Source organism: Chenopodium album, chromosome 6, assembly GCF_948465745.1.
Source record: "Chenopodium album chromosome 6, dcCheAlbu1.1, whole genome shotgun sequence".
In the NCBI taxonomy this organism is placed as follows: Eukaryota; Viridiplantae; Streptophyta; class Magnoliopsida; order Caryophyllales; family Amaranthaceae; genus Chenopodium; species Chenopodium album.
This window is the reverse complement of record NC_137839.1, coordinates 74935499-74960592: the sequence shown is the minus strand read 5'-3', so window position 1 is coordinate 74960592 and position 25094 is coordinate 74935499. Positions and strand designations below refer to the sequence as shown.

Genomic DNA, 25094 nt, shown 5'->3' with positions numbered 1-25094 from the left:
ACAACCCATTTACCAGCTCTATCCAACAAACAGCTTGAGACTACTTGATGATAAATTGTAGCAGAATCTAGTTAAAAATCCATCATCGTTGCACAACCAACGCATTTATTGTAAAAGAGAAGTTGGGGGTAGGGATGCAACAGGAAAGAATTAAATTTTGTACAACAATGTCAGAACTATCAGCAGCATAGAACATACAGATTTACACATACAGTACCAAGGTCACAAAACTGTGATTGAATCAGTTATAACATTACATCATATAATAAAATCTATCAACTTTCTAATGTACTTTTTTTCTCATCCTTATAATTTCTTTAGTGATAGTTACAAGCTAACCAAAATGCTGCATTTAAAGCAGTATTTATGGAGTTGATTAAAGAGCATGGGTGAAGGATGATGGTGGGTATACAAACTAAAAACATCCCACATATATGCAGATGTACAGTAAAAAAAATTAAAAAAATTAACCCAAAAAAAAAAAAAAAAAAAAAAAAAAGTGGGAGAAAAAAAAAATTAAACAAAAACTTACAATCTCCTTTTCTTTTTTCCTCAAGAATGCCAGATCCCATTCAACATGTTTCTGAATCTATTTGCTGATAATTTTCTGACAATTTTTTTAGCATCAGAAACACCTGCATCAGCAAGGTTTTCAATGTTCTTGACATACCCAGAATGTGCAATTTTTCTTCTAGCATGATTGCAGCTGCTAAGTGACAGTATTATAGACAATAAGAACTTAAAATTCCCAGAATTTCCCTCTTTTGGATCAACCAATTGAAGGATTAATCCAATATTATGATCATCATTTGCGAATTTCTTTCGATTTTTAGGCACTAAAACCATGATTGACAATGCTTCAGCAGCCATTTCTCGAATTTCATAAGATTTCGCCTCTAAAAACTTGACAAATTCAGCCATGAAACCAATATCCCCCATTGATTTTCTTGCATCCTCTGATGTCCCGCATAGTCTGCAAGCCGATTTGAACGCCAATTCTTGCATAGAAGTATCACCCTTTCGAAGAAAATACAGAATCTGGTCCATAAAACCATAACCTATTAACATATTAACAGACTCAACTGATAAATAACACAAATTCTCAATCGCCTTCAACGCTGATTCCCTCGATTTGAAAGAGTAATTCGATTTAGGATCAACGATTCGAGCCAAAGCTCGTGCCCCGCCTTCCTTAATCACCAATTGACGCACATTCTCATCCCCTGAAGCCATAGACTGCAAGAATTCAGCTGCACCAATCTGACCCAATTCATCTCTTCCCTTAATGATCCTAACACAAACCGAAATCGCATCACCTTCGATCATAAACCGCTTGATTTCCTCAACCCCAACAAGATTACGCAACACCCAACAAGCCGGCCCGATCAATTCAACATCAACTTGTTCATAATTCGAGCATAAATTAAGCAAAACAGTCACACCACCATGAGCCGAAAGCGCCCAAGCATTATCCCCATTCTCAGTCAACTTCTCAAGACATCGAATAGCACTCTCTTTCGCCTTCAAACTCCCCTTCTCCAGAACCCGAATCAACGGGCCGATCACACCGGAAACAATCAACACTCCCTTGTAAGAATCAAAACCCGAAACAACCGCGATTGCAAACGCACACTGCTCCTGAATACAACAATCATTCGAGTCCAAACAATTTGCCAATAGTATCACCAAATCACCCATCTCAACAACAATCTTCACATACTTTTCATCCTCAGTAATAACCTCATTCAACGAAACCAACGCTTGTCTCTTCATCTGAGTATCACCAATCTTAAGCCGGGTCCATAAATCCTTCACATAAAACCGCATATCCTCCCGGCCCGACCCCAGGCCCGGCTTCAGAACAACCAATGCAAGATCACCGGTAACAACTCCTGAGCTATTATAAATGTCCGTTACACCCTTAACAGCGAAGTCGAGCTTTGATATTACTCTATCCAATTCACTCTGCATCAGGAGCTTGCCGCTGTAGGAGACGTTTATGCAGCGGTTGGCGAGATCACGGCACACTCTCACGGTGCCGGAGATTGCCGCGACCGCCTCCGATAAACATTCGTGCTGGTGAAAATTTTGGGTATTAACATTATTATCATTATAACTGTATCTTGGTAATGGAGCTTCAGCCGCAACAAGAAACATGCTCAACTCCTCGAGCTTCCTCCGAATTAGCTGCCATTTAATGGTGAACACACGAATGGTGTGTGAAAGTGTGGCTATTGATTCGATGTCATCGATTAATCGCCGGATATCGTCTTCTCCGGTGGTCGACGGTGAAGGGTAGTTTCGGGAATTTTCTGGGTCATTGGATTTTTGCTCTTCCCCCATTTTTTTTTTCTTGTAAGTTTTTTTTATTTTTTGGGATGATTTTTTTTTTGTTGGGGTTAACTTAAGAAGAAACCCATTGATTCTGGTGAGTTAGAGAGAGAAAGTGTGAGTTTTAGAGAGAGAAAGTTGTAGAGTGAAGTGAGAGGAATGAATCTAGGGTTGAGATTGTAGTAAAATGGCGGGGAGTTGAGATGGGAGGAGAGAGAAAGAGAGGAGAGAGAAAGGGAGAAGAGGATCTAAGTGCGCCCTTAAATCAACGGTGAAAATTGAGGGGTGATTATAATCTAACGGGTGATAGTGAAAGTAGAGAGCAAAAAAGTGATAAAGATTGAAAGATTCTGAAAGGGTGTATAAATGTTTCTATTCTTCATTTTTGTGCAGTTTGTTAACTCAACTTTTGGATGTGTTTTTGGGAATTTACTTATTTACCCTTTCTTTTTTTGGGGGGTTTTAGTAGCTTAATTTGGGGGTGTGATTCTCAATTAGAGTACTTGTATTAGTTGTATAACTTGTATTAGTTCTTTATGTTTTAATTTTTGCTTTTAATCCTTGTCAATAAAGAATTTCTTAAAAAAGACTTAGCTCATGGAATCATGGTTAAAAATAGCTTTTGTATGTAGTCAATTTTGCATTAGTGGTTTAACCATTTAAGTTTAACTAATTTCGGCGTTATAAATCTTACAATATGACTTCAAATATAAGTTTCAATTACTGCCAATTAAAAACTTGTTCTCATAACAGCTATATATACATGATTTATCCAAGTTTCGTTTACAATTAAAAAAACTAATAAGTTCATAATCATATGAATAGTTCGAGTAAGGGCGTGTTCACTTCAGCTTAATTTTAGTTTAGTTCAAGTTAGCTCTAAACAGTTTAATTCAGCTCCTAATTTTCTCCTCTCATAAAATATTCACTTCAGCTCTATTCAATACAATTTAGTTTAGTTCAGTTCAGTTCAGCTCAGCTCCAATTTTTACTTTTCTTCTTTTTACTTAAAAAAAGGCTATTTTCACCTTACTTGCCTTTTTAGTGTATGAGTAGTGAATAAATACACTACTTTACTTACCTAGCATATACTTTAATAGAAGTTCTTACTATTGATTAATTACACCACTTTACTTTACTTACCTACTTCATATTTACGCATTCAAGTTCATTAATCAATCAATCCTATGCAATCCTATTGGTTTGTAAAGTTCTTCTACACAAATTACAAAAAAAAAAAAAAAAAAAACTCATATTCTTCAATTAGGGTCTGTTCTCATTGACTGAACTCAACTGAACTGAACTGAACTGAACTGAACTGAATTGAGCTGAACTGAACTGAACTGAAATGAATATTTTATAAGAGAATGAAATTAGGAGCTGAGCTGAACTGAACTAAACTGAATTTCAACATAAGAGAACAGACCCTTATTGTTTTAGTCAAAAGAATACTCGTGGAAGATATTAAATAGAAGATGGTGGTTAAGTGAGGTTCACATAGCAGAAAACAAGGCTAATAGATAGGCAAGCAAGTTGCATGTTGGTGATTAACATATTGAAGATAAGGTAGAAAGAAAAAGCAAGTGCCAATTGACTATATTTGGAAGGTAAAGCAACTACATTTCCATATTGTGACTTCACTTAAATTGACTTAACGAATCTTTTGGGAACAACATTTAGGGGGTGTTCGGCGCTAGCTTTTGAGTAGCTTTTAGGTAGCTTTTAGTGGTTTGACCAAGTCAAACCACTACTCAACAAAAAATGTGAGTGTTTGGCAAAGTAATGGTTCTAGTAGCTTTTAGTGGTGGAGGTAGCTTTTATTAAAAGTTAGGATTATTAGCTTTTGAAGTTAGAGGTAGCTTTTGAAAATTTAATGTATAGTTTTAAAAATAAAATATTGATTCTTAAATGTAACAGCTAGTCAACCACTACTTTACCGAACAATCATACCTAAATTATCTTTTTTCACAGCTAACAGCTTGTTGATAGCTAACAGCTATCTCCACAGCTACAGCTACCTTCACAGCTATATTTTGCCGAACATGCCCTATATGATAGAAACTCTCAAGCTGTCGATACTACCTCTTCAATTTGAAATACACATCTTGTTTAGCTATTCTTTATTACCGATCAAAGATGTTATATATGAAATACACGGTTTTAAAATTAGGAGTGAGCAAAATAAAGATATTCAATATTGTTTTTATATTCCAAAAGTATGCTCCATCAATTGCCATTCAAATCTTAAAATTTAATCCGTTTTAATTATATCAAAAAATGGATAAACCAAATCCATTTAATTTTAGGCTAAAATGCATTGTTTTGTTTTTGTTTTTGTTTTTTTTTGTTTGAGTTATTTTTTTTTTTTCATTTTGCTTGTATAGAACTTGTCTCTTAACATTATATACTACTTTGCACATGTATAGATTTAATATTCTACATTTCCACGTATGAAACTATATTCAACCTTTGGTTTCCCACTTTTGTCCTCATTGATAAGTTGACTGATTATTTAAATTAATAATCTAGAATCTTTTTTTTTAAAAAAATATTATTGTTCAAACAGAAACTTCTGTATATTTTTTTTAATTGATTCTATGTTTGTCTTTTTCACACTAATTTTTATTATAAACATTTCAACGCTCTCCAATCTACAATAACATACAATTATCAACACTAAATCTTTTTATTTGTCTACATTTATTGTCATATGTTTGGAATTTTCAATTGATGACAGAATTTAAAATTTTAATACGAGTAATTACTTATTAAGAATTTAGACCTTGCTTAATAAAAATATTTCCAATATATTGTGTACAAATACTGTTAAAGTTCAATAAATCAAATTAGAAACCTCAAACCATAATATAGAAGTTTAGATGAATAAAACATAATCTTGTTAATTTATTACATGAAAACGTGAGATTGGACTCTCAATGAGACTTATATATATTAATAATCTAATGTCAAATGTTAGATTATTAATGTTAGATATTAGATTATTAATTTCAAATATATTGAACTCACCGTGAGTCTGATTCACCCAATTTTTTTTCGTTATTATATTTCTCTTTATGAAATACTAGTTTCTTCGACATTTTGAGAAAAAAACCTATTGTTTTGAATAAAAACAATACTTGTACAATTTTTTTTTTTCAATCACAATCACTAAAGGCATGTTCTCATTGACTGAACTCAGCTGAACTGAACTGAACTGAACTAAACTGAGCTGAATTGAACTGAACTGAACTGAGCTGAGCTGAACTGAACTGAACTGAACTGAAATGAATATTTTATAAGAGAAGGAAATTAGGAGCTGAAATGAACTGAACTGAACTGAATTTCAACGTAAGAGAACATGCCCTAAGCAATAAATAATTTGATGTAAAGAGAGTGAAGGATAGCTCAGCTGGTTAGAGCTTTCTTCCCGGTTTTAGGAGATCCTAGGATCGATTCTCATCCCCGCCCTTGTGGCTCTCTAAACACCAAAAAAAAAAATAATAATAATAATAATTTGATGTAAAACCATCAATCAGCACCAATTAGTACTCGGTAGCTTATTACTCTAAAGCCTTACAAATCTTACTATATTAATCAATTTCTCTAACATAACCCCTACGTCCTACCAACTTATTTATTGTTCGATTAATTAAGTACTTCTACTACTTTTGTCTTTTCTAATTAGACGTTGTCATACTAATTAATATATGAATAAATACCAAGATCTAAACTAAAGATTATATTACTTTAAAATTTTGCAATTTAAAAAACCAAAATTAGTTTATTTTACAAGATTTAGGGGCTTCATTTCATCACTTGCATGTTACTTATGCAAGCATGTGGGTGTTGATGATCGGTTGCAATCATCGTTTCCTATAACAGAATAGCTTAGCTTAGTCATGGTGCCACCAAAATACTATTCTATGCTGCTTTCACAATACTTGTTGTAGAGCTAACTACATCCTTAGCTTAGGTCTTAGGTAGTATAACATGATCCTTGAAAGCTATCTATTCACCAACACTCTATACATGTCATAGCCAAATATTATGGTTAGTAGGCATGCATTGATGCATATGATTAACTTAGCTTGATCAAGTCTGGATTTAAATTAGCTTAATTAGGATGATGAACGAACGAACATTTTATGTAGGTGACGTGTCCTATGTATAACATTTATTGAATAGAGGTGTCTAATATTATGTGCAAAACTTTATCGGAGCTACCATAAGCTTGGCTCAATGTTACATTGAGCTGAGCTTATGGTAATTAATAAGAAAAATTAAAAATAAAAAAAGGGAACATATAAAAGTTGTTAGGAGTATCTAGCTTTTTAGAGTATGAAACTTCTACTATACACTCTAGCTAAACTCCATCTATTTTAGAGGCTAGAAGTCTCACGAGTCGGGGTTAATTAATTAGTCTAAATAAAAAAAATTAATTATCACACAAGTACCTTTCACTAATGGGGTTGAGAATTTAATGAAGGACCCACCATTGAGTGAATTGATTAGAAAGTTTAAGCTCAAGGTGCAAAGTAAGGAATGTAAAGTGAAAAGAGGTGATGACATGTTTGTGATATTATATTGATACCTAGAGAAAGATATATAGCAAAATATTCCTATGGACCATTTTTCATCAAATAAAAGAAAAACTACTTACTCCTTTCGTTCGTCCCTTAAGATATTATGTTTTTCGTCTTATAAGGTAATCACAATCCGTCTTTATGTTATTTACTATCCCACATACTAAACAACATATTTACCTTTTCATTAAATACGACTTTTAATAAAGCGAAAAATTTAAAATTAAAAAGTGGACAATTAACTTAGTAAGAGATGGAGGGATAATGTAGCATAAATTTTCATATGAAATAAAAAAGGAAGCAGTCATACTTGGCACAAGGTTGATAAAATATTTTCTCAAAAAACAAAAAAAAAAAAAAAAGTTGATACAAAATAACTATCCACCCCACCATGTGATGCCCTCTAATTCTAAGTACGATTGCTTAATTACCCAAAACACTATTTTATTTATTAAAAATAATTTTTGTTTTTGTTTTTTGGGAGAGGAATTTTCCTTTAATATAGTTAGTGGAGTAGAATCCCAAATCCACTTAGAAAAAAGGTGACTCTTTTTCTAAACCTTTTGTTACCATTGAAGATATGGTTGTATCAAAAAAATAAAGGCTAAAAGGTTGGGCCATGTTACTCCAAGAAAGAAAAAATTAAAGTAAAAGAAGACAGAAGAAGAAAGTAAGAAAAAAGAGTTAGTAATATAACATTTAAAGGGTATGTAGTTGACTATCTTTAGCCAAATTAAAGGAATTTTAAGTCATAGGCTAAGGAGGAAATTATGGGGTGATGTCTAAAATTGTTTAATAATCTTATGCATGAAATTAAAAAATTAAGAAATTTAGGCGAGATAAACATTACTTTAGTATATAAAAAACATCTTAAGCCGTCACAAGATGACAAACCTAAAATTAAGGATATGATAATGACTCAAGCTATGATTAGTTGTCTTTGTTAGTACTATAATACTCTTTTGCTACTCGACAAAATACGAAGGTCACAATTGTGTTAATGTCATTGGAATATTATCTTCACAATTCAATTGTACTTATTGTAGTTATGATCTGAATTCCCCTTCTTTAAAACCAAACACTTGTCATACTTCTACCAATTACTATTGATACAAATTATTGTGTTAAGACGATATTATTATTTAGTTAGCCTTACTTTCATTAATTTTAGGGCGAAAAAATCAAGAAAGATAGAAGGTCAAGTTATCTAAGTTCAATCAAGTAATCAACATAGTAAAAATAAAATTGATAGATAAATTTAGATAAATGAAAATCAGATGAAAGACCTTGACCTTCAAACTTTGTTCTTTTGAGCATCAAGAATCCATAGTGTAAAAAAAAAAAGAAAAAAAAAAAAAGAAAAGAAATTCTGCCTTCGTATTGATGGCACGACAAAACTAGCGGTATTATTTTGTTAATTTTGACCTTTGAATACTTCATAGCTAGAAGTTGTCGAACCAACAATTTTTTTCTCCCTATGATATGATACATGGACCCTCCTATCACAGGAGGGGAAAGGTGAGGATCGAACTCCCGCCACTTGAGCTGAGGGGGCCGAAAATGGAGAGACTAACCATTTATCCTTCCACTTGATCCTCAATTGTCAAACCAATATGTTTGTAATATAAAGCATATATGTTTTAAGGCTTTATTTGTAACATTTCATAAAAAGCTAGTGAAAAACTCTATCATTATCTATCTCCAATTAACCTCTTATCGATTTACATACAAAATGAAGGATGTTTTAACATAAACATTCTCTTATAGAGTTTTTCTTTGAACCAAAAGTTATATATTTATCGGTTATTTTATATAAAGCCTAACCATTTAAAATAATTGTTCCAGATCGTAATATTTAGTAGTGAATGATATATACTAGTGCTACTTCACATTACATTATTGCTAATCATCAACTTTGTTATTGCATGCATATTGCATAATATGTATGGGTAAGGTGGAAGATAATGCAAATACAAAAGTGCATTGCTAATATAATCGATTTTAACTCTCAAATATCAATAACCCCTTAGAGTAAGAAAGAAGATAAGTTCAATTTGAAGATGTACAGTTTTGGAGCAAAATACCTTAGCTTGCAAGAGAAAGACAGGAGCATTATATTATATTATATTATATTATATTATATTATATTGCCTTTATTTTTATTTTTTATTATTATTAATTAGTATTCTTAACGAACTACTCATGCATTCGATTTATATATCACACCCTTAGCTTTTGTGACAAGATTTGTAAACGGCGAACTACTTGATTACTTCTTCAACGACTTATAGACTGACACTACAAACTAATACTTAGCTTTTTATGTTTAGTGTTCATTATATATATCTTTGCTTTGCAACCATGCATTGTTATTAAGCACTATCAGTACATAATTATCAATATGTATTATTATTCCGTACAAAGTACATGATTTAAAGTATCCTATGATAGTTACCCTTCATTGATTCGTCTAGATTAGTTGTTACGTTGTCCTAATTTTTTTTGTGATGCAATATATAACATGCATGATTTAAAGACATACTCGAAATTATATAATTAATTGTTTTTTATATATATTTATATCATCATTTCCTCATACATAAATCAATTTAGAATCATAAACTATATATCCTTTTAATTTGTTTTTATAATTTGATTACGCCATCTTATTTTAACTCATTTGACCTCAAGTACAACCACACTTTGTTTTCATTAGATTGAGTGATTGAACATATGTAGAGCTGCACCATTTGCAATAATTCTTATTTGTGCTAAAAAGGGAAAATAATTTTAACAATTGTAATAATAATCTTATTTTCCACTAGCTAATTAATTAATTTCATTGGTGAAATATGCCGTTGATATTATGGAGTATGAACTAATCAATTGAAATGTATTCTATTTTATTTTTGTAAAATCTTCATCCATGCAAAAGATGTCTGTGAATTAGGATATGCATGGACCTACGTGCCCTACAAATTGCTGAAAGGTTAAAATCATTATCAATAATTAGAACAAAATTTTGAATGTGATAGCTTACCAAAGGTGTACCTAGCAAGCATTACCTGTATTTTACTTGCAACTTGGTCCATGATTCGTTGGAAATAGATCAAATTTTCCAATTAATAATTCACCATGAATTTTACTTCATATTTGTCAAGAAAATAAAAACCATCTTCTTCATTAAACTTCAAAGGAAAGGTCTATATTTTAGTGCTCAAACTTTAATCAAGGGGCCAAGGTTACATGATGGTATTTGGTCTTAAGAAGTGTATGTACGTCTTTAATGGTGGTTGCTTAGCTTGGTGTAGATCTTGAGATTTAAGATCTGTCCATTACGAGTTTGGGGAAGTTTAATTTTTCTTATTCTTTTGGATAATATTATATCCTAACTTGCAAATTTAGGCAAAGTTGACCTAAGATGTTCACGTCTAGTAGAGAAATATATAAATTTACTTGTCATAAAATTAAAAGAATTATGCAATGTGTGTACACAATGGAAATCTGATCCAACTATTACAATCAAAAGTAGATAGACTACAAGATAAAGTTATAAAAAATAAATTGTTTACATATTTAAAATAAGATATGTTTAAGTTTGCGTTTTATTTAATATGCATTTTCAATACAATGCATGGTTCGTGCAGGCGGATGCACGATCCACATGGTGCATCTCTTCCAAAAAAAAAAAGCGGAAAGAACATTGCATAGAAATATAAAGAACATTTAGTTTAAGTGAAAAGAACATATTGTAGAATTGTAAAGAACATTGTATAGAAATGAAAAGAACATTCAGTTAAAGTGCAAAGAACATGTTATAAATTGTAAAGAACATAATGTGCACTTAAATAATGTTCTTTATCTTCATGTTCTTTGATTGTCAGAATAATGTACTTTTATTTGTGACATATGTTAATTGTTTATTTTGAAATATTCTTTGAATTTTGTCTTTAGATTATGGTGGTTGAATAAAAATAATGTTCATTACATTATATTTTCATTAGAGGTGATAAAAAATTCGGGTCGGGCTGGGCCTTAACATAATATCTCGTGTCCAAAAAACCGGGAAAATGTAGTGGGCTTTTCGGGTTTTTTTCAGGCCGAGTTTGGATTTTTTTTAACTAAAAATGCATTTTTAGGCTTGTCTAAACCCGCCCTATTTTCGGGTTGGATTGGGTCGGGTCGGGTCGGGTCGTGCCAAAGTTGATCACCTCTAATTATCATGTTTTTAATTAATATCACGGATATTCTTTAGATATATATAAATAACATGAAGTTGGATGTTTTTTTTACAAAATAGGGATATGTTCTTTATAAAACAACTATATGTTCATTACAATACAGCTATATGTGATGTTCTTCATGAAATAACTATATGTTCTTTACAAAACAAATGTATGTTCTTTACTGAACAATGGAATGTTCATTCCGCATTTTTAAAGAGAAAACGGATGCACGGAGCATCGTGCATCCGCCTCCATAGAAAAAATTTCATTTTCAATAAGGCTAAGGAATTAGGGGTATAAAGTTTAACTACATACATTATTATGTGAATCTTAATTAGTTTGGAATCATCTATTTGACTCCTTATCAATAATTGAGGTTAAGTAAAACCCCTAAAAAAAGATAAGAATGATCTTCTTTTTCTTTTTCTTTGCACATGGCTTAAATTGAAACTATAATTGAGGATCTGATTGCAATAGAGAAACCTGAAGTGCAAAGCAAATCAGAATCATTTACATACCTTAAAATGCGCCAAAACATTGAAAGTGCTACTAGTGCTATGTTTTGTTTTGTTACAAAAAAAATAGAACGCAATTACTCAAATTTATCCTGGCAATACGCAACTTATAAAGTTAAATACAAATGCTATAAAAAAAAAACGTGACCTCAAGTTGTTAGGATCTATGATTCTAGTCTCACTACCATTGGTCAATTATGACAAATTTCTTGGAACTAATTATCATGCTTGATTTTAATGAAACATGCTTGGTGTTGTCTTCGAGTGATCTTATTTATACGGAGTAATATACTTCCCTTGCTAATTTACAATACGAGTATTTGCTTAAAAAGAAGTACGGAGTATATATTACGGTATACAAAGGAAAAGGGGAGTGATTCTTACCTGCATATTGCCATAAGGTAGGTAGGTGCGCCTAAGTGTAATTTTTGCTCATTAATTAATATTTTTTGTTAATTTATTTTAAGAAATTTTTAAATGAACAAAAAAAATATTCCGTATATAGATAAGACATAAGAATGAGCAACAATTAATCCTTAAATATACCTTACTTTATGTGCACTCAGTTACATAAAAACCCTACTCCCGCTTTTAGATTTAGAACATATTTGTATATCTAAGACTAAGAGTAAAATTTATCCAAAAGTATTCATTTTCCCCCTAGCTAGCTAGTTGGGCTATCAATATATCGAGCTATATTTCCAAACATATCTTAGTCATTTTCTCTTCATATATCATCAATGTTGTTTGGGGCATGCTTGGATTGAGGTTATAAATAGAGATAGTGTTATAGAGGATAAGTCAAAAACTGGATTATTTATTTGCTATGCATTATACTCTTTTGCCTTCATATTGGATTTGTCATATCATGGTCATTATTGTAGTATCTCAATTATACATAAATTAGATAATACATAAATTATTTCATAATTATTACTCCGTATATTGTACTTGTATTTGTTTTGTTGTGCTTATTTTTTAGACACAATCCTTTACAATAGTATTAGAGCTTGTTGTTTATAGTAAAGTCACAAAATAGCTCATCCATATTTCATCCATTATTGATTTATCTACTTTCTATTTATATTTATATTTATATTTATATTTGTATTTTATTTATTTGATTTATTGTATTCAAAGATACTTTTCTCTATTCTTGGCACACATTTTATCAATTTACTCTACACCGAAAATTTAGAACTTTTCACTTAGGGCCTGTTCTCTTCAACTTATTTTCAGTTCAGTTCAGTTCAGTTCATTTCAGTTCAGTTCAGTTCAGTTCAATTTAGTTTAATTCAGCTCCAATAAGTTCAGTTCAGTTCAGCTAATTCAGTCAATCAGAACATGCCCTTACTCTTATGTACTTTATCAATTACAGTTATTTGTACAAGTACTTAAAAAAAGGAAGGGGACAAGTAGTATGATTGTTTAAACAATCACCTATACACTATTTTCGTTTCATATTATTTGCAACACTTAATTCCTATTCTTTTGAGCTTTTGGGCAAAGCAGAGCAGATTTCAGCAGAGTAGTGTAGAGCAGATTCCAGCACGACAGAGCAGAAGACAACAACTCAAAAGAACATGGCCTTAGACATTTTTCATTCTTAATACACTTTATATCAAATCGTTGCAAATAATATAAAATGGGGCTAAGTATCAACCTTATCATCTACAATTACGTGCTCCCTTCTATTCTTAAATACTTCATATATATTATCATGTTTTTTTACATCCATTCACTTCTCACAAAAACAAAAATTAATAATTAAGTACATCAAAATTAAACGTATTGATAGTAAGCGTTAAATACCGACCTTTAATCTCATTATCTATCTTTTTCGGCCAAAAAAAAAAAAGAAAAAACATTATCTATAGTCAAGAATGACAAAGAATTTGAGTCACATCTATGTCATTTAACCTTTTACAAAAGAAGATAAACTATGCACTAAATTTCAACATCAAAAACACTTCAATTCATCTTAATAGCTTCTCATGTCACAAGCTAAAGTGGGACCATAAATGGAGAACGCCAAGTGAAGTAGGGCTCACAACATAGGTTTGTAAATTGTGAAGTTGATGAGTTTTGTCTTCCTTCTTTTACCTTTGATGATCACGTGTTTCCTGTAGTGGGAAAAGTATGTTTGTTTACACAAGAAGAAGCAACCAATTATGAGAAGAGTGAATTGAAGGATAGTTTTCCAATTAAATGATGATAAATGGAATTGAATAGGTTAAATATGACTTAAAATTTGTGTTTGTTGAAACCTTGAAAGTAACTCAAACTCTTATGTTTAGAGAAAGTTAATAAAATGGGTGGATATATAGTGGATTAGTGGATACCCCCCACACTTCACTTGTGAATTCACAGTTGATAGGAAGGTGCCTTTTACTTCATTTGTCACTTTATTTTGGGTACTTATTATGATGTGCCAAATGTTGTTCTATCTTGTATTGTCAAATTGTGGATCATTCACGATTGTTGTCATTCAACTCATTATTGACATGTAGCTATATAAGTGTGTAACGAACCTATAGTCTTAGTAGGTTTTTTTTTTTTTTTTTTTTATTTTTTTTTTTTTTTTTTTATTTTTTATTTTTTTTTATGCTAATAGTCTTAGTAGTTAGTACACTAGTAGTCGTAGACTTGACAAAACTGATACTTAAAATGTTTTTCAGTAAAATTGTACAGAGTACTTGAAAATGCATGTCTTTAATTTTGCTAATTTCAATTAAATTAGATCAAGCATATACGTAGTATGTAGTAGTCGTTTGTTTTAAGATAATATGTATTCGGCACATTATATGTAGACATTAGTAGTCATTTTTTTATAAATAAGATGTATTCGGCATATTTTATGTAGAAATGTATGCATTGTTATCAGGATAAGGGTGTTATGTATAAAACCTAATGAAATATGGAGTAAATTAATTGTTTAAATTTAGTTGACAAAAAGAAATTGCACCACATATATTATATTACTTTTTTTTTTTTTGTAATTCATTTAATTTTAAGTTTGTGTCTGGACTATCTAAAAATCTTGAATCCACCATGTTAACTTAACGAGAGTGGGGGATAACTCTAGTGATTAGAGCTTCCTCCCCAATTCTAGAAAATCTTGGGATTGATTCTTACCCTACTCTTGTTGCTCTCTAAAAAAAAAAAATGGTTATTTTAACTAACTTTGAAAGACTATCTAAATGTAAATTTGTAACTAAGTGTTTATGTTGGAGAATATAGACAAATAATGTTTTCTAGTGTTACATTTCTTACCTTTTGTAGGTCTAGAACTAGAATTACAAAGATAAGGGAGAGGCAGTAGCCAGATAATATACTGTAGTTGCATTTATATAGTCCCCATAATTGTGGATGTCTTGGTGCAATACGAGTCACAGTCAGAGTTCATAATATAATCCTCATGGTATGTTGGAATTCTTGGAGACGACAAAATTGTAGCTCCTCATGTTCAACAATTGTATCAATATACCCGCATTATATATTATTATTATGTTTTATGTATACATTATTATATACCTAATTTTTATAAATGATTTTTAAAAATTAAGTGTCACGAGTATTAAATAGTTAATAGTATTATCCATAAATTTCCTTGCAAAGGTCACGTGTTTTCTCAAATGAAAGGGAAAGAAAATTTGTGTAAAACAACGAATAAGCACACATTTTGGAAACAAGTATGCATGCCATGAAGTTGGCTTTCATATGTCTACGAAGATCTCTAATAATGCGTATAATATGAGTGAGGTTAGTTTTAACATGCGTTGAAAGAACTTGTGTTAAATACTAGCCTTAAGTGTGTAGCTCATGACAATTAGACCCACCCTAATTAAGGATTGTTGTGCTACACATGAGTACTTAATTAGTTGGGAAAACTATATGGAGACTGCAATTGATTATGTGAATAGTGTTTAAGATGTGCATTAATATTTTGTGACAATCGGCTCCACCCTAATTAAGTATTCGGGTCGTACACCTTGTGTGATATGATACAAATGGTATCAAATGTTATATTGGGTATATGAACACGTGTTGGAAGATAATCTTAATCACACATCTAGATTTCTTAATTTTCATCAAACCAATTGATAGTAGGTATAGTTGTTTACTATTTATATGTTAATCGTTCATCTCTTGATGTGAAGTAATAGAACCAATCGTTGGGTCAACTCTGGTGATCATGACTTCCCTTACTAGCACTAGCCATTAAGGCCCTGTTCTTTTTAGGATTATTTTATGTCTAATTCAATTTAGTTCATCTTTTTTTTTTTCCAATTCAATTTAATTCAATTAGCTCAAAAGAACAAGGCTTAAGTAAGTCAACTAGGCAAGTAGATCAATTGTCGCCAACTCCTTTTTTTTTTTTTTTTGCCAACCACCAACTGTCATGGAGTACTTGAATGCAAGATTAAAAATAAATTAAAAAAATGCAGGCTAATTCTTCCAATTGTAATACTCATCTTTGCGTAAGGACAGATTTAAATATTTAATACATTTGGACTTTGCAGGGTTGTAGACTTGTAGTCCTTGTAGATGATTCAATGATCAATCTCATAGTTATTGTTATTCTTCTTTTGTTCCTTAAAGATTGTCTTATTTGACTTTATACAATTTTTAACACACGTCTTTAATATAAGTATATCCTATTTTGTATGTATAAAAATTTGACATTCTAAACAACATTGAAACGATCTTAAAAGCTAGATTCAACTGAAATACAAGTATCTTATAAGAGTTGATGGTCTTGACCTACAAAGTTGCAATAGGACAATATTTGAGGGGAAAAAGGAGAATCAATTTTTATAAAAATCTGGCAACCGTGTATGTACTAGAAAGCTTTATAAATTGTGGGTTATATGTACTATAATGCACTAAATATTGTCGTGAATTGTGACTCATTTCTCTGATGAACCAACTCATGCATTCTCTTATGTAAATTGGGGGTGTCATATTTCTGAAGAGCATAGATTTATGTAAATAATTGTGAAGTTAAAGTATGATGGGCTGTTTTAGCAGTCGTAACACATTAAGCATTACATTTGCGTTGAAGAATTACATTAGGATGTCATTGCATGGTGCTGCAACTTCGCTGTAATAAACGATTGTATCTTTGGTGTGTATAGACTATAGAACCTTTATAGTCATTAGGTAGTGATGTAGATAAGATTCGACTTATTTCAATCGGTGGTGTAAACCACATTTGTACTTGGACATGTTTAGAACTATAGTTGCCCATTTCATTTGTTTGTTGTGTGTTTGTTCAAAATAAAGCCCAAGGCCCCAAAAGGTTGAACTATTACTTTGCCTCCTTTATTAATTCCCAATTTCCAACCGTGTTGAGTTTAATTAAGTGGGGATGTGTAAATTGTTTATATCTAATCTTTTTTTTTTTTTTTTTTTTGGGAAAAATAATCTAATTTTTTCAAATATAACTAAAATAAATGAAATTACTTTATTCAAAAAAAAAAAAAAAAATATGAAATTACTACTATCATTTCTAGTGTAGCATCTTAACTAAAATCATAGCCTATTACAGTTTAACAACAGATATAGTTCAGCCTCGGAAGCTTAAGGCTATATTAGACTAATTTTAGTACTTACGAAACTTAGTATGGAGGCTTAAGTACTTCGTATTTCGTAGATTATTAGACTTGTGTTGATGCATAGCTAGCCGATCAAAGGCCAACAGCTTGTTATGCTTTCACAGCAGACTAAAGGGGGCTAGATGGAGGTATATGTTGCAGTGTTGCACAAAGGTTCAAAATGTGGCACATCTTCATATTTTGTAACCAACCAGCAGCCTAGGGATCGTTTTCATCATGTTTTAGAAATGGAATTACATTACTAAGCAAGCACATTAGCACATCTACTAAAACTTACTGCATGTTATTTAAGTGAACTCAGGGACATTCAAATAAATTTTTTCCCAAATTCCAAGTACAGGAATACAACAATTACAACATCCGACAGATCCTGTTGCTAGTAAGCTCTTAGAAGCTATGAATGTACATCGTGCCATGCACGAGTGGAATACAATGATTGAAACAGGTAGAAGTAACCTACAGGATTAGAATTATACAAAGCATATGTCGAATATGATCCATCATAATCTCCTGTTTCCCTGGTGTTGATGACTTGACGCCATCCTTTGATCTCTTACAGAGTTGTAGTGAGCTCCTTCCATATACAAGCTTTGTCGCTTCACAAAGATGTGTTTCTTCAGTTATTCCAATTATTTCCAGCAATTGACAGCCGATGTTACTGGGGTAGTTTTTTTTGTTACAAATACAGGTACCTACATGACTACATGGACACTGACACCACATACCGAGCTTGATAATTACTTCAGATCAGACCAGAAACAGATTTAGACCCTTCATAATGTCTGGACCAACCCTTAGATGTGACCATCTGTGATCCTTGTCCACGAGGCGAAGCAACAAAGGTTGCAGCTGTCATCATGTTTTAGTTATCTAACTTTCTCTCCGCCACCATTCTAATACTTCACCCTGCAACATATGTTCAAGAAAACTAATTAATTATATGCAATTGCAATCTTGACACAAGAATATAAAGGCTCATTAGCCACAAGCGAAAGAAGTTCCAACTCCTTAAACCTTAGTGATTCACGGACCAGAGAAGACAGTGTAAGATGAGCCAACAGAGTTTAGCAAGTATTAGTATTTCATCTGAACAAAAAGACGGCCTTCACTGGACTCCAGTGAGCAAATTATACCATCATATCAGCAAAATATCTATCTATAGGACCAACAAAATTAAAAATAGGCACATGGGGGGGGGGGGGGGGGGGGGGGTGGGTGGGGAATCATACATCAACTTCATAAGAAATTTTAGGGGATTTCGGCACTGATTGCACTTTTGGTAGATTGAAGTTGAACATCTAACAAAAAGCATCATTTTCTTGGGGATATATCAAACTTTCATGTCACATAAACCTAAATTTATAGCTGTATATCTAGCTGGTTGTCAAAATACGACAGAAAATTCTTGCCGTAAAATAACACTCATAATAAACAGTAAAGAGATGAATACTCACCAAAGCATAGATTCAAAAAGTGAGAACAAAAGGAGGGGCATCTTTTCTGGGTCCTGCAACAGTACGATAAACATAAACTTTACTAGCTTGAAAGTCATTGTTGACATCGTCATCCATTATGACCTCAACATTCAACCTAGGCATTTCCTTCGCCAACAGCCTACAGCCATTCATTGTGACATTGCAAGCTGACATCCAAAGAGATCTCATGGATTCATACTTCTCCAACCCTGAAAGAAGAGCATTATTTCCAAAGGGACAATCCCTTATTTCAAGCCGTCTCAGCTTAGGACAGCCAGCTAGAACACATTGCATTGCCAAGTCACTACTTCCAGCAAAAGCCACTGAAAGTGTCTCCAAGTTCTTGGCATATTTGCCAATATATTCGAATGTTAAATCAGTCAATAATCCGGAGAGTGCAAGTCTTCTGAGTTTCTTACATGATTTTACCACCGAACCAAAAGCCTCATCCATAGATTCATCAGTCAAGTGGTCAGGTTCACCTGGATTCATTATGCAGAGGCGGAAATGTGTAAAGTCGGGGCAGTTTTTCACAATCGTTGCTACAGCGGCATTTGTCATCTGCCGACAAAAGTAGAGAACATAGTGGAGCTTTGGGCATCCATAAGACACCGCAACAAAACCAGATTCGGTTACCCCGTGGACTACTTCAGCATCAAATGGGTTTGCAGGGAATACCCTGAGTTCCTCAAGCAAAGGGCAGCTAGACCCAACAGCTTCCAGACCTTTATCACCAACAGTGTCCAGCACCTAAAACAAAAGGATGCAATTTTAGAACATAAGTACATGCAGCAAGATCAAAACTAGTTCAATGTCTATTTACTTTAATCAGAAAAGGCATTGAGAAAGTTTGTGTAAAAGACAGACAGTAAATACTGTTTGGATGTGTAAAAGCTATCACATAATCTTTTGAAAAAATAAATTTATCTCAGAAGAGACAAAATCATAAATTACGACAGAGAGCAAGTAAGATATAGTATTATATGTCTGAATCTACAAGTTTAAACTTAACAAAGGTGCAAACTTTTACAGGATTGCAAACCTAGTCATCACTTATTACCACTAATTAATACTTGGTTCAGACTCAGATGTACACTGTTAACAATAAGCTATTAAATCAAAAAAATTATGCCACAAATGTTAGAGCTTCTTTCTAATGCATTTTGAACTCAATAGCAAGTATAATCAACATTCAGTCACTTTTACGCGGTCATTAGTTTCATTGCACTGGTATTCGATCATCTATCAAACCGCAAATGTGATCATCAATAATGAAAGGCAATCCACGTGACATAAGTGTATCAAAGACAAGACTTGTCACTGCTTTAGAAGAATCAAGTTCATTTACATGTATGAATAAACCAAGCAGTGCATCCAATAAACAAAACAATGTCGAGATCATTTGAGCAAATTTATTTTGAAAGAGCAGCTGATTTGATTGCTTATCTGTGCAAGTAAAATAAAGATCTCGTCTCATGTTAGAAAAAGGATTTAGATGCCTACCCAAAGCCGTCGGAGATTTGGACAGTTACAAAGAAGCTGAGCAAGATCATCACATTGTAAAGGTACATCGCTCAAATTCAAAAATGTTACTCCTGAGCAAGCAGGATAGAGAATAGGCAGATAGAGTGGATTAGCTTCATATAAACCAGAGATAGTTTGAAGACTGTGATAGTTGTTAAACACGCTCTCAAGACTAGAATACTGAGCTGGCTGGAGCTCCTGTGAGAAGGCACCTGTTCCTAGCTGTGTCAACCGAGGAGCATGAGTAAGCAACCTCAGTAGCTGCTCCAGGTTCACAGATCGGTTCACCTTTAAGACCTTCAAAGATTTACACCTAGCTACTAGTCTCTCAAGGGACGGAAAGCAGATTTCTGAATGAAGATTGGAGAAATTTAGAATTTCCAATGAAGTAAAGTTTTCAGGAAAGCAACTCAACCAACATCCACTACGGTCATCAATTCCATTTTCCTGAATGTCGAGCTCAACTAAGTTCCTGGCAAAAAAAAATAAAAAAAAAAACATTATAATTTGATTAAAATGAAGTCCACTAGATGCCATGCTGAATTTTAGAAAGACAGCTGAAGAGTAAACACTTCAGCAGACAAGGTTGTATCTATAATACAAATCAAAACCGAGCAGAAAAAAAATACGGAGTATATAAATAAATAAATAAATAAATAAATAAAAAGCATGAAACTCTGAAAGCCAAACACCCTAGGCAACTAAATTTTGCAGCAATTCATCCATAGGAGTACAGGACTGTAGAGAAGTCTTGTGGCTCTAGTCGATGCCGTATACACAAATAAAGATGGAATATATAGAGCACAATGGCACTTAAATAAGGGACAACAGGCCACATATTCGGTAATGTTATCAGGACTATAACTATAAAATCCTCTAATGAGAAGCGGAAATGACTAGGTGTAAGACATATTTCAATCAAGAATCAACAATTAAATGCTAACAAGAATTAATAGGAATATTAGGTTTCACATGTCAGGAGTTTTTCGTTTCTTCTTTCTTTTAGAGTTTATACATAAGCTAGGTGAAGTGCCAAAGAGCACATAATGGAATTGGAGCTTCAAAAGAAATAAAAACCATAAAGTTCCTAGAGGGCCAATTGACCACATTGGTAAATAAAAAAGACCTATAGCGACAATTTGGTAAAAAAACTTACTCCGCCGACAGTTTGGTAAAAAAAGCTAACAATATGCGACAATTTGGTAAAAATAACAAATTCCGGCGACATTTAGACCAAAAAATCTATTTTTTCCCGACAAACTCTTCAAAAATCCTATTTTAATTTGTTTTTGTGTTCTTAAATTTATTTTTTCCATTTAAAATTTTGAATTTACAGGTCATCCCTTTTTATTTCCAACCCATTTTTTAAAAAATTTCGTTAATAAGGGGTATGAAACTTAATTGAAAATTGATACTTAACGTTTTTTTTCTTCAAATTATTATTTCCGTAAAAAAGGGTTGGTAAAATAACAAGAAAAACGAACTATATTAAGCATTCGCGAGTAATTTATCGAATTTTTTTGTATTTTTTGGGTTAATTGTCGCCTGAGATTATATTATTTACCAAATTGTCGCTTAAGGTTAGTTTTTTTACCAATTTGTCGCCGGAGTAAGTTTTTTTACCAAATTGTCGCTAAAGGTCTTTTTTATTTACCAATCTGGTCAATTGGCCGTTCCTAGAGTTATGGTCCAAAGGAGAAGACATCATAATCATCAATGTATACTCAACTAATAAACACACAAGCTTGAGTACCACAATGTTTGCTACGGACTAAGATGGAAATTGTTCTACTTTAATTGTAAATTTACTCAGCATTTACACAACCATTAGACTTTGATTTGCACTTCCATTTCAGAGGCATGTGAAGACCAACCATTGCACTACAACGTAAATAAGTTATACATTATTACTTAATAAATAGGTAGACCATAGACATCAACTCGTTTAAAACATGTATTGAGATATAGCCCCAAATACAAGCTTTAAAAGGCAACTACATATAAGGCAAAATTATGAGACACCAACAATACCTGAAAGATTATTTGGGAAATCCCGACATATGTCCAAATTATATAGGGTGTATTAATTAACCCCGCAACTTACTTTAACCCTAATTTGATATCGTCTATGTTAGGTATGTTGAATTCTTGCTATTGGAGCAATATCAAAGATAAGATTAGCCACAAAAAGGGCACTCAAATCCCAAATCTTTTTTTGAGAGAGAAAGAGAAATCTAAACAGTGTATACATTGTCGAGAAATTGATCCATTTAATACTCATTACGTAAAGTTCACAATCTTTAGTTGATCATAGGTAGATATGAAACAAGCAAACATAAGCCACAAACAGTCACTAAGCTACACAAGAGAATGAGGAATTTTTCAGAAGATAACACTTTTTTTTTTATCTTTTGTGGGGGGGTGGAGGAGAATGAGTAAGGAAGAAAGCTAAGCCTTAATTAGATGGCCTGATAACATGTGGTTTTAATGGCTCTTGCTAACAATATTAATGAGGACAATGACATTAAAAGCGACAACTGATTATCACTAATTAAGGCAAATGTCATATCAACCAATGTAGGGAATAGAAATGAAAAGGATCCAAAAAATCTTTAACTCACCAATAATGTCAGTCCGTATACATCACAATACCATTGAAAGCAAAAGATAAACACTCCATCCCTTTCCATTTGTGTACCTAATACGATTTCGTGAGACCGTCGGATACAAGAATTTGCGTCCAATACAAACCCGACCACGTAACAACACTCCCGATATGCAATATTCTTCCAACATTTTATACATGAACAAGAATCAGGACTAAATGTACCAAAATAATGTTATCTTTCACAAATTATATACTACACCAATTCGAGACCCAGATCTCTAATTTATCAATTATTTGAACCATACAATCAATTAAGCATAAAAACCAAACAAAACACACAATATATCAAAACTAGATAATCCACAAATAACATGAAAATGCATACAAAAGGGCAGTAAAAATCTTCAAAAAAAAAAAAAAAAAATTAAATTTACATACTTGCAGTGAGTGGCAAGAGCAGCAAGGCCATCAGTACTGAACCCATCACAACTAAGAAGAGAAATCCTCTTAAAATTAGGGAAAGACAAAGCCAAAAACTCCAAACTTTCATCAGTAAGACACATCCTCTTCAACCTTAATTCCTCCAAAAAAGGGTAAGCTTTTGCAAAGCAAAGAAGCCATGGATGAATATCAGCTCCCCAATTCTCAGGTACCAAATTAAAATCTGAAAATCTGGGCTTTCCTTTCAAGATTACACTCTTAATTTTTGGGAATCTTCTAGCAACAATTTCAGGTGTTACAGAATAACAATTCCCAATAAAAACATGGGTTCTGCTCCACCTCTCAGCATTATACCAATCTTTGCAAACTAATGAAACTGAACTTCTGTCTTTGTGAGATTCTAACATACCCAGAACTTTTTCCAGCACTTCATCAGGGAAAGATGAGATTTTTGGGGGTAAATTTGATGGGTCTTTGCTCTTTTTTACACCCATCTATGAAATTATTGAAAACCCACAAATTTTTTTTGAAAATAATTGGAAATTTATCACAAAATTGATTTTTTTTATTTTTTTTTATTTTTTTGCAAATCTGATGGGGTTTTGCTTTTTTTTTTTTTTTTTTTTTTTCAATCCATTTCTAAAATAATTGAAAACCCAAACTAAAATGCTTTAAAAAATGAGGGAAAAGGGAAATAAAAAACAACCCAATTGGATAAATTTCAATGAAAGAAAACCAATTGGGAGAAGGAGAGAGAAAAAAAAAGGCTAATAATGAAAAAAGGGGAAAATGCCCAAAACCATATCAATAATCAATAGAAAAGAGCAGGAAAATTATAAAAGGTGATGGACCTACAATGAGGAGAGGAAGAAGCAGTAGTTGTACCTAGCGCACTAAGTGCTTTGTACTTGGGCGTTGAAAAAAAAAAATCACAACAAAAATGATTTATATAGAGTGCATTCACCTCGACGAGGGTATGTTAAAACTCGACTTGAATTCGGATTAGTTGGAATCTAATAGGCTCTAGATTATCGAGTAAGATACACCCTCGATAACAAACAAAATCGGAATGGAGGTAGAAGGAGAGACATGTAGAATTGTGAGGAGACAAGCAATTTTAAAAGGGGAGAGAAAAAAGGAGAGGATGAGAGTTGATTTATATAGTAGCAAAAGGAACCCAATATGGGTGGTGATTAATGACGTAAGAGAGAGAAAAAGAAGGTTAATGGAAGCTGAGATCTGCCATTTCAGAATCAATCTACCTGTGAATTTGGAGAAATTAAAATAAGAAAATGAAATTGGGTTAACTTTTAATTGAATCTTTGAAGCATTCCAAGAGCCCAAAAGAAACCAAAAGGAATGGGAGTGATTGTGGATTCCTCATTTTCAATCACTAATTGGCGTATAATACCAAAAAAGTAAAAATATGGATTTTAAATTTTTTAATTATATTTTAATGTGGGAATTATAGTTGTGTTTTATTTTTATTTTTATTTTTTTTTTTTTTTTTTTTTTTTGAAAGAATTATAGTTGTGTTTTAATGTGCAAGTATTACTATTTGTGGTGATTTTAGTTTATTCTAACTTTAACAAATTGTTCAAGGCTCATTCACTCATTTGGGTAACACTTTAGAAGAAAGTTTATGAAAGTAGTTCCTTGATTTGCTACATGGTATTGAGACAACTAGGTAAGCAATAGTTTAAATTATGTAAACTCCGAACTATTATATTGTTTGAAAAAGTTTTAATACTCGATTTATTTCTTAATTAATAA

The 25094-nt window shown here is 32.3% G+C and overlaps 2 protein-coding genes across 2 annotated transcripts; both read right to left on the bottom strand.

Annotated features, from left to right (window-relative positions):
* Nucleotides 1-222: 222 nt before the first annotated feature.
* On the bottom strand, nt 223-2761 carry LOC145636318 (uncharacterized). The gene has a single exon (XM_081687845.1). The coding sequence runs from the start codon at nt 2341-2343 to the stop codon at nt 553-555; it is 1791 nt and encodes a 596-aa protein (XP_081543971.1). The 5' UTR covers nt 2344-2761; the 3' UTR covers nt 223-552.
* A 14776-nt stretch (nt 2762-17537) lies between these two features.
* LOC145636317 (protein TRANSPORT INHIBITOR RESPONSE 1-like) lies at nt 17538-24596 on the bottom strand. Its single transcript, XM_081687844.1, has 4 exons — nt 23319-24596; nt 20252-20744; nt 18728-19498; nt 17538-18179 (listed from the first exon to the last, which is right to left on the bottom strand). The coding sequence occupies exons 1-3, from the start codon at nt 23813-23815 to the stop codon at nt 18740-18742; spliced, it is 1749 nt and encodes a 582-aa protein (XP_081543970.1). The 5' UTR covers nt 23816-24596; the 3' UTR covers nt 17538-18179; nt 18728-18739.
* Nucleotides 24597-25094: the final 498 nt, after the last annotated feature.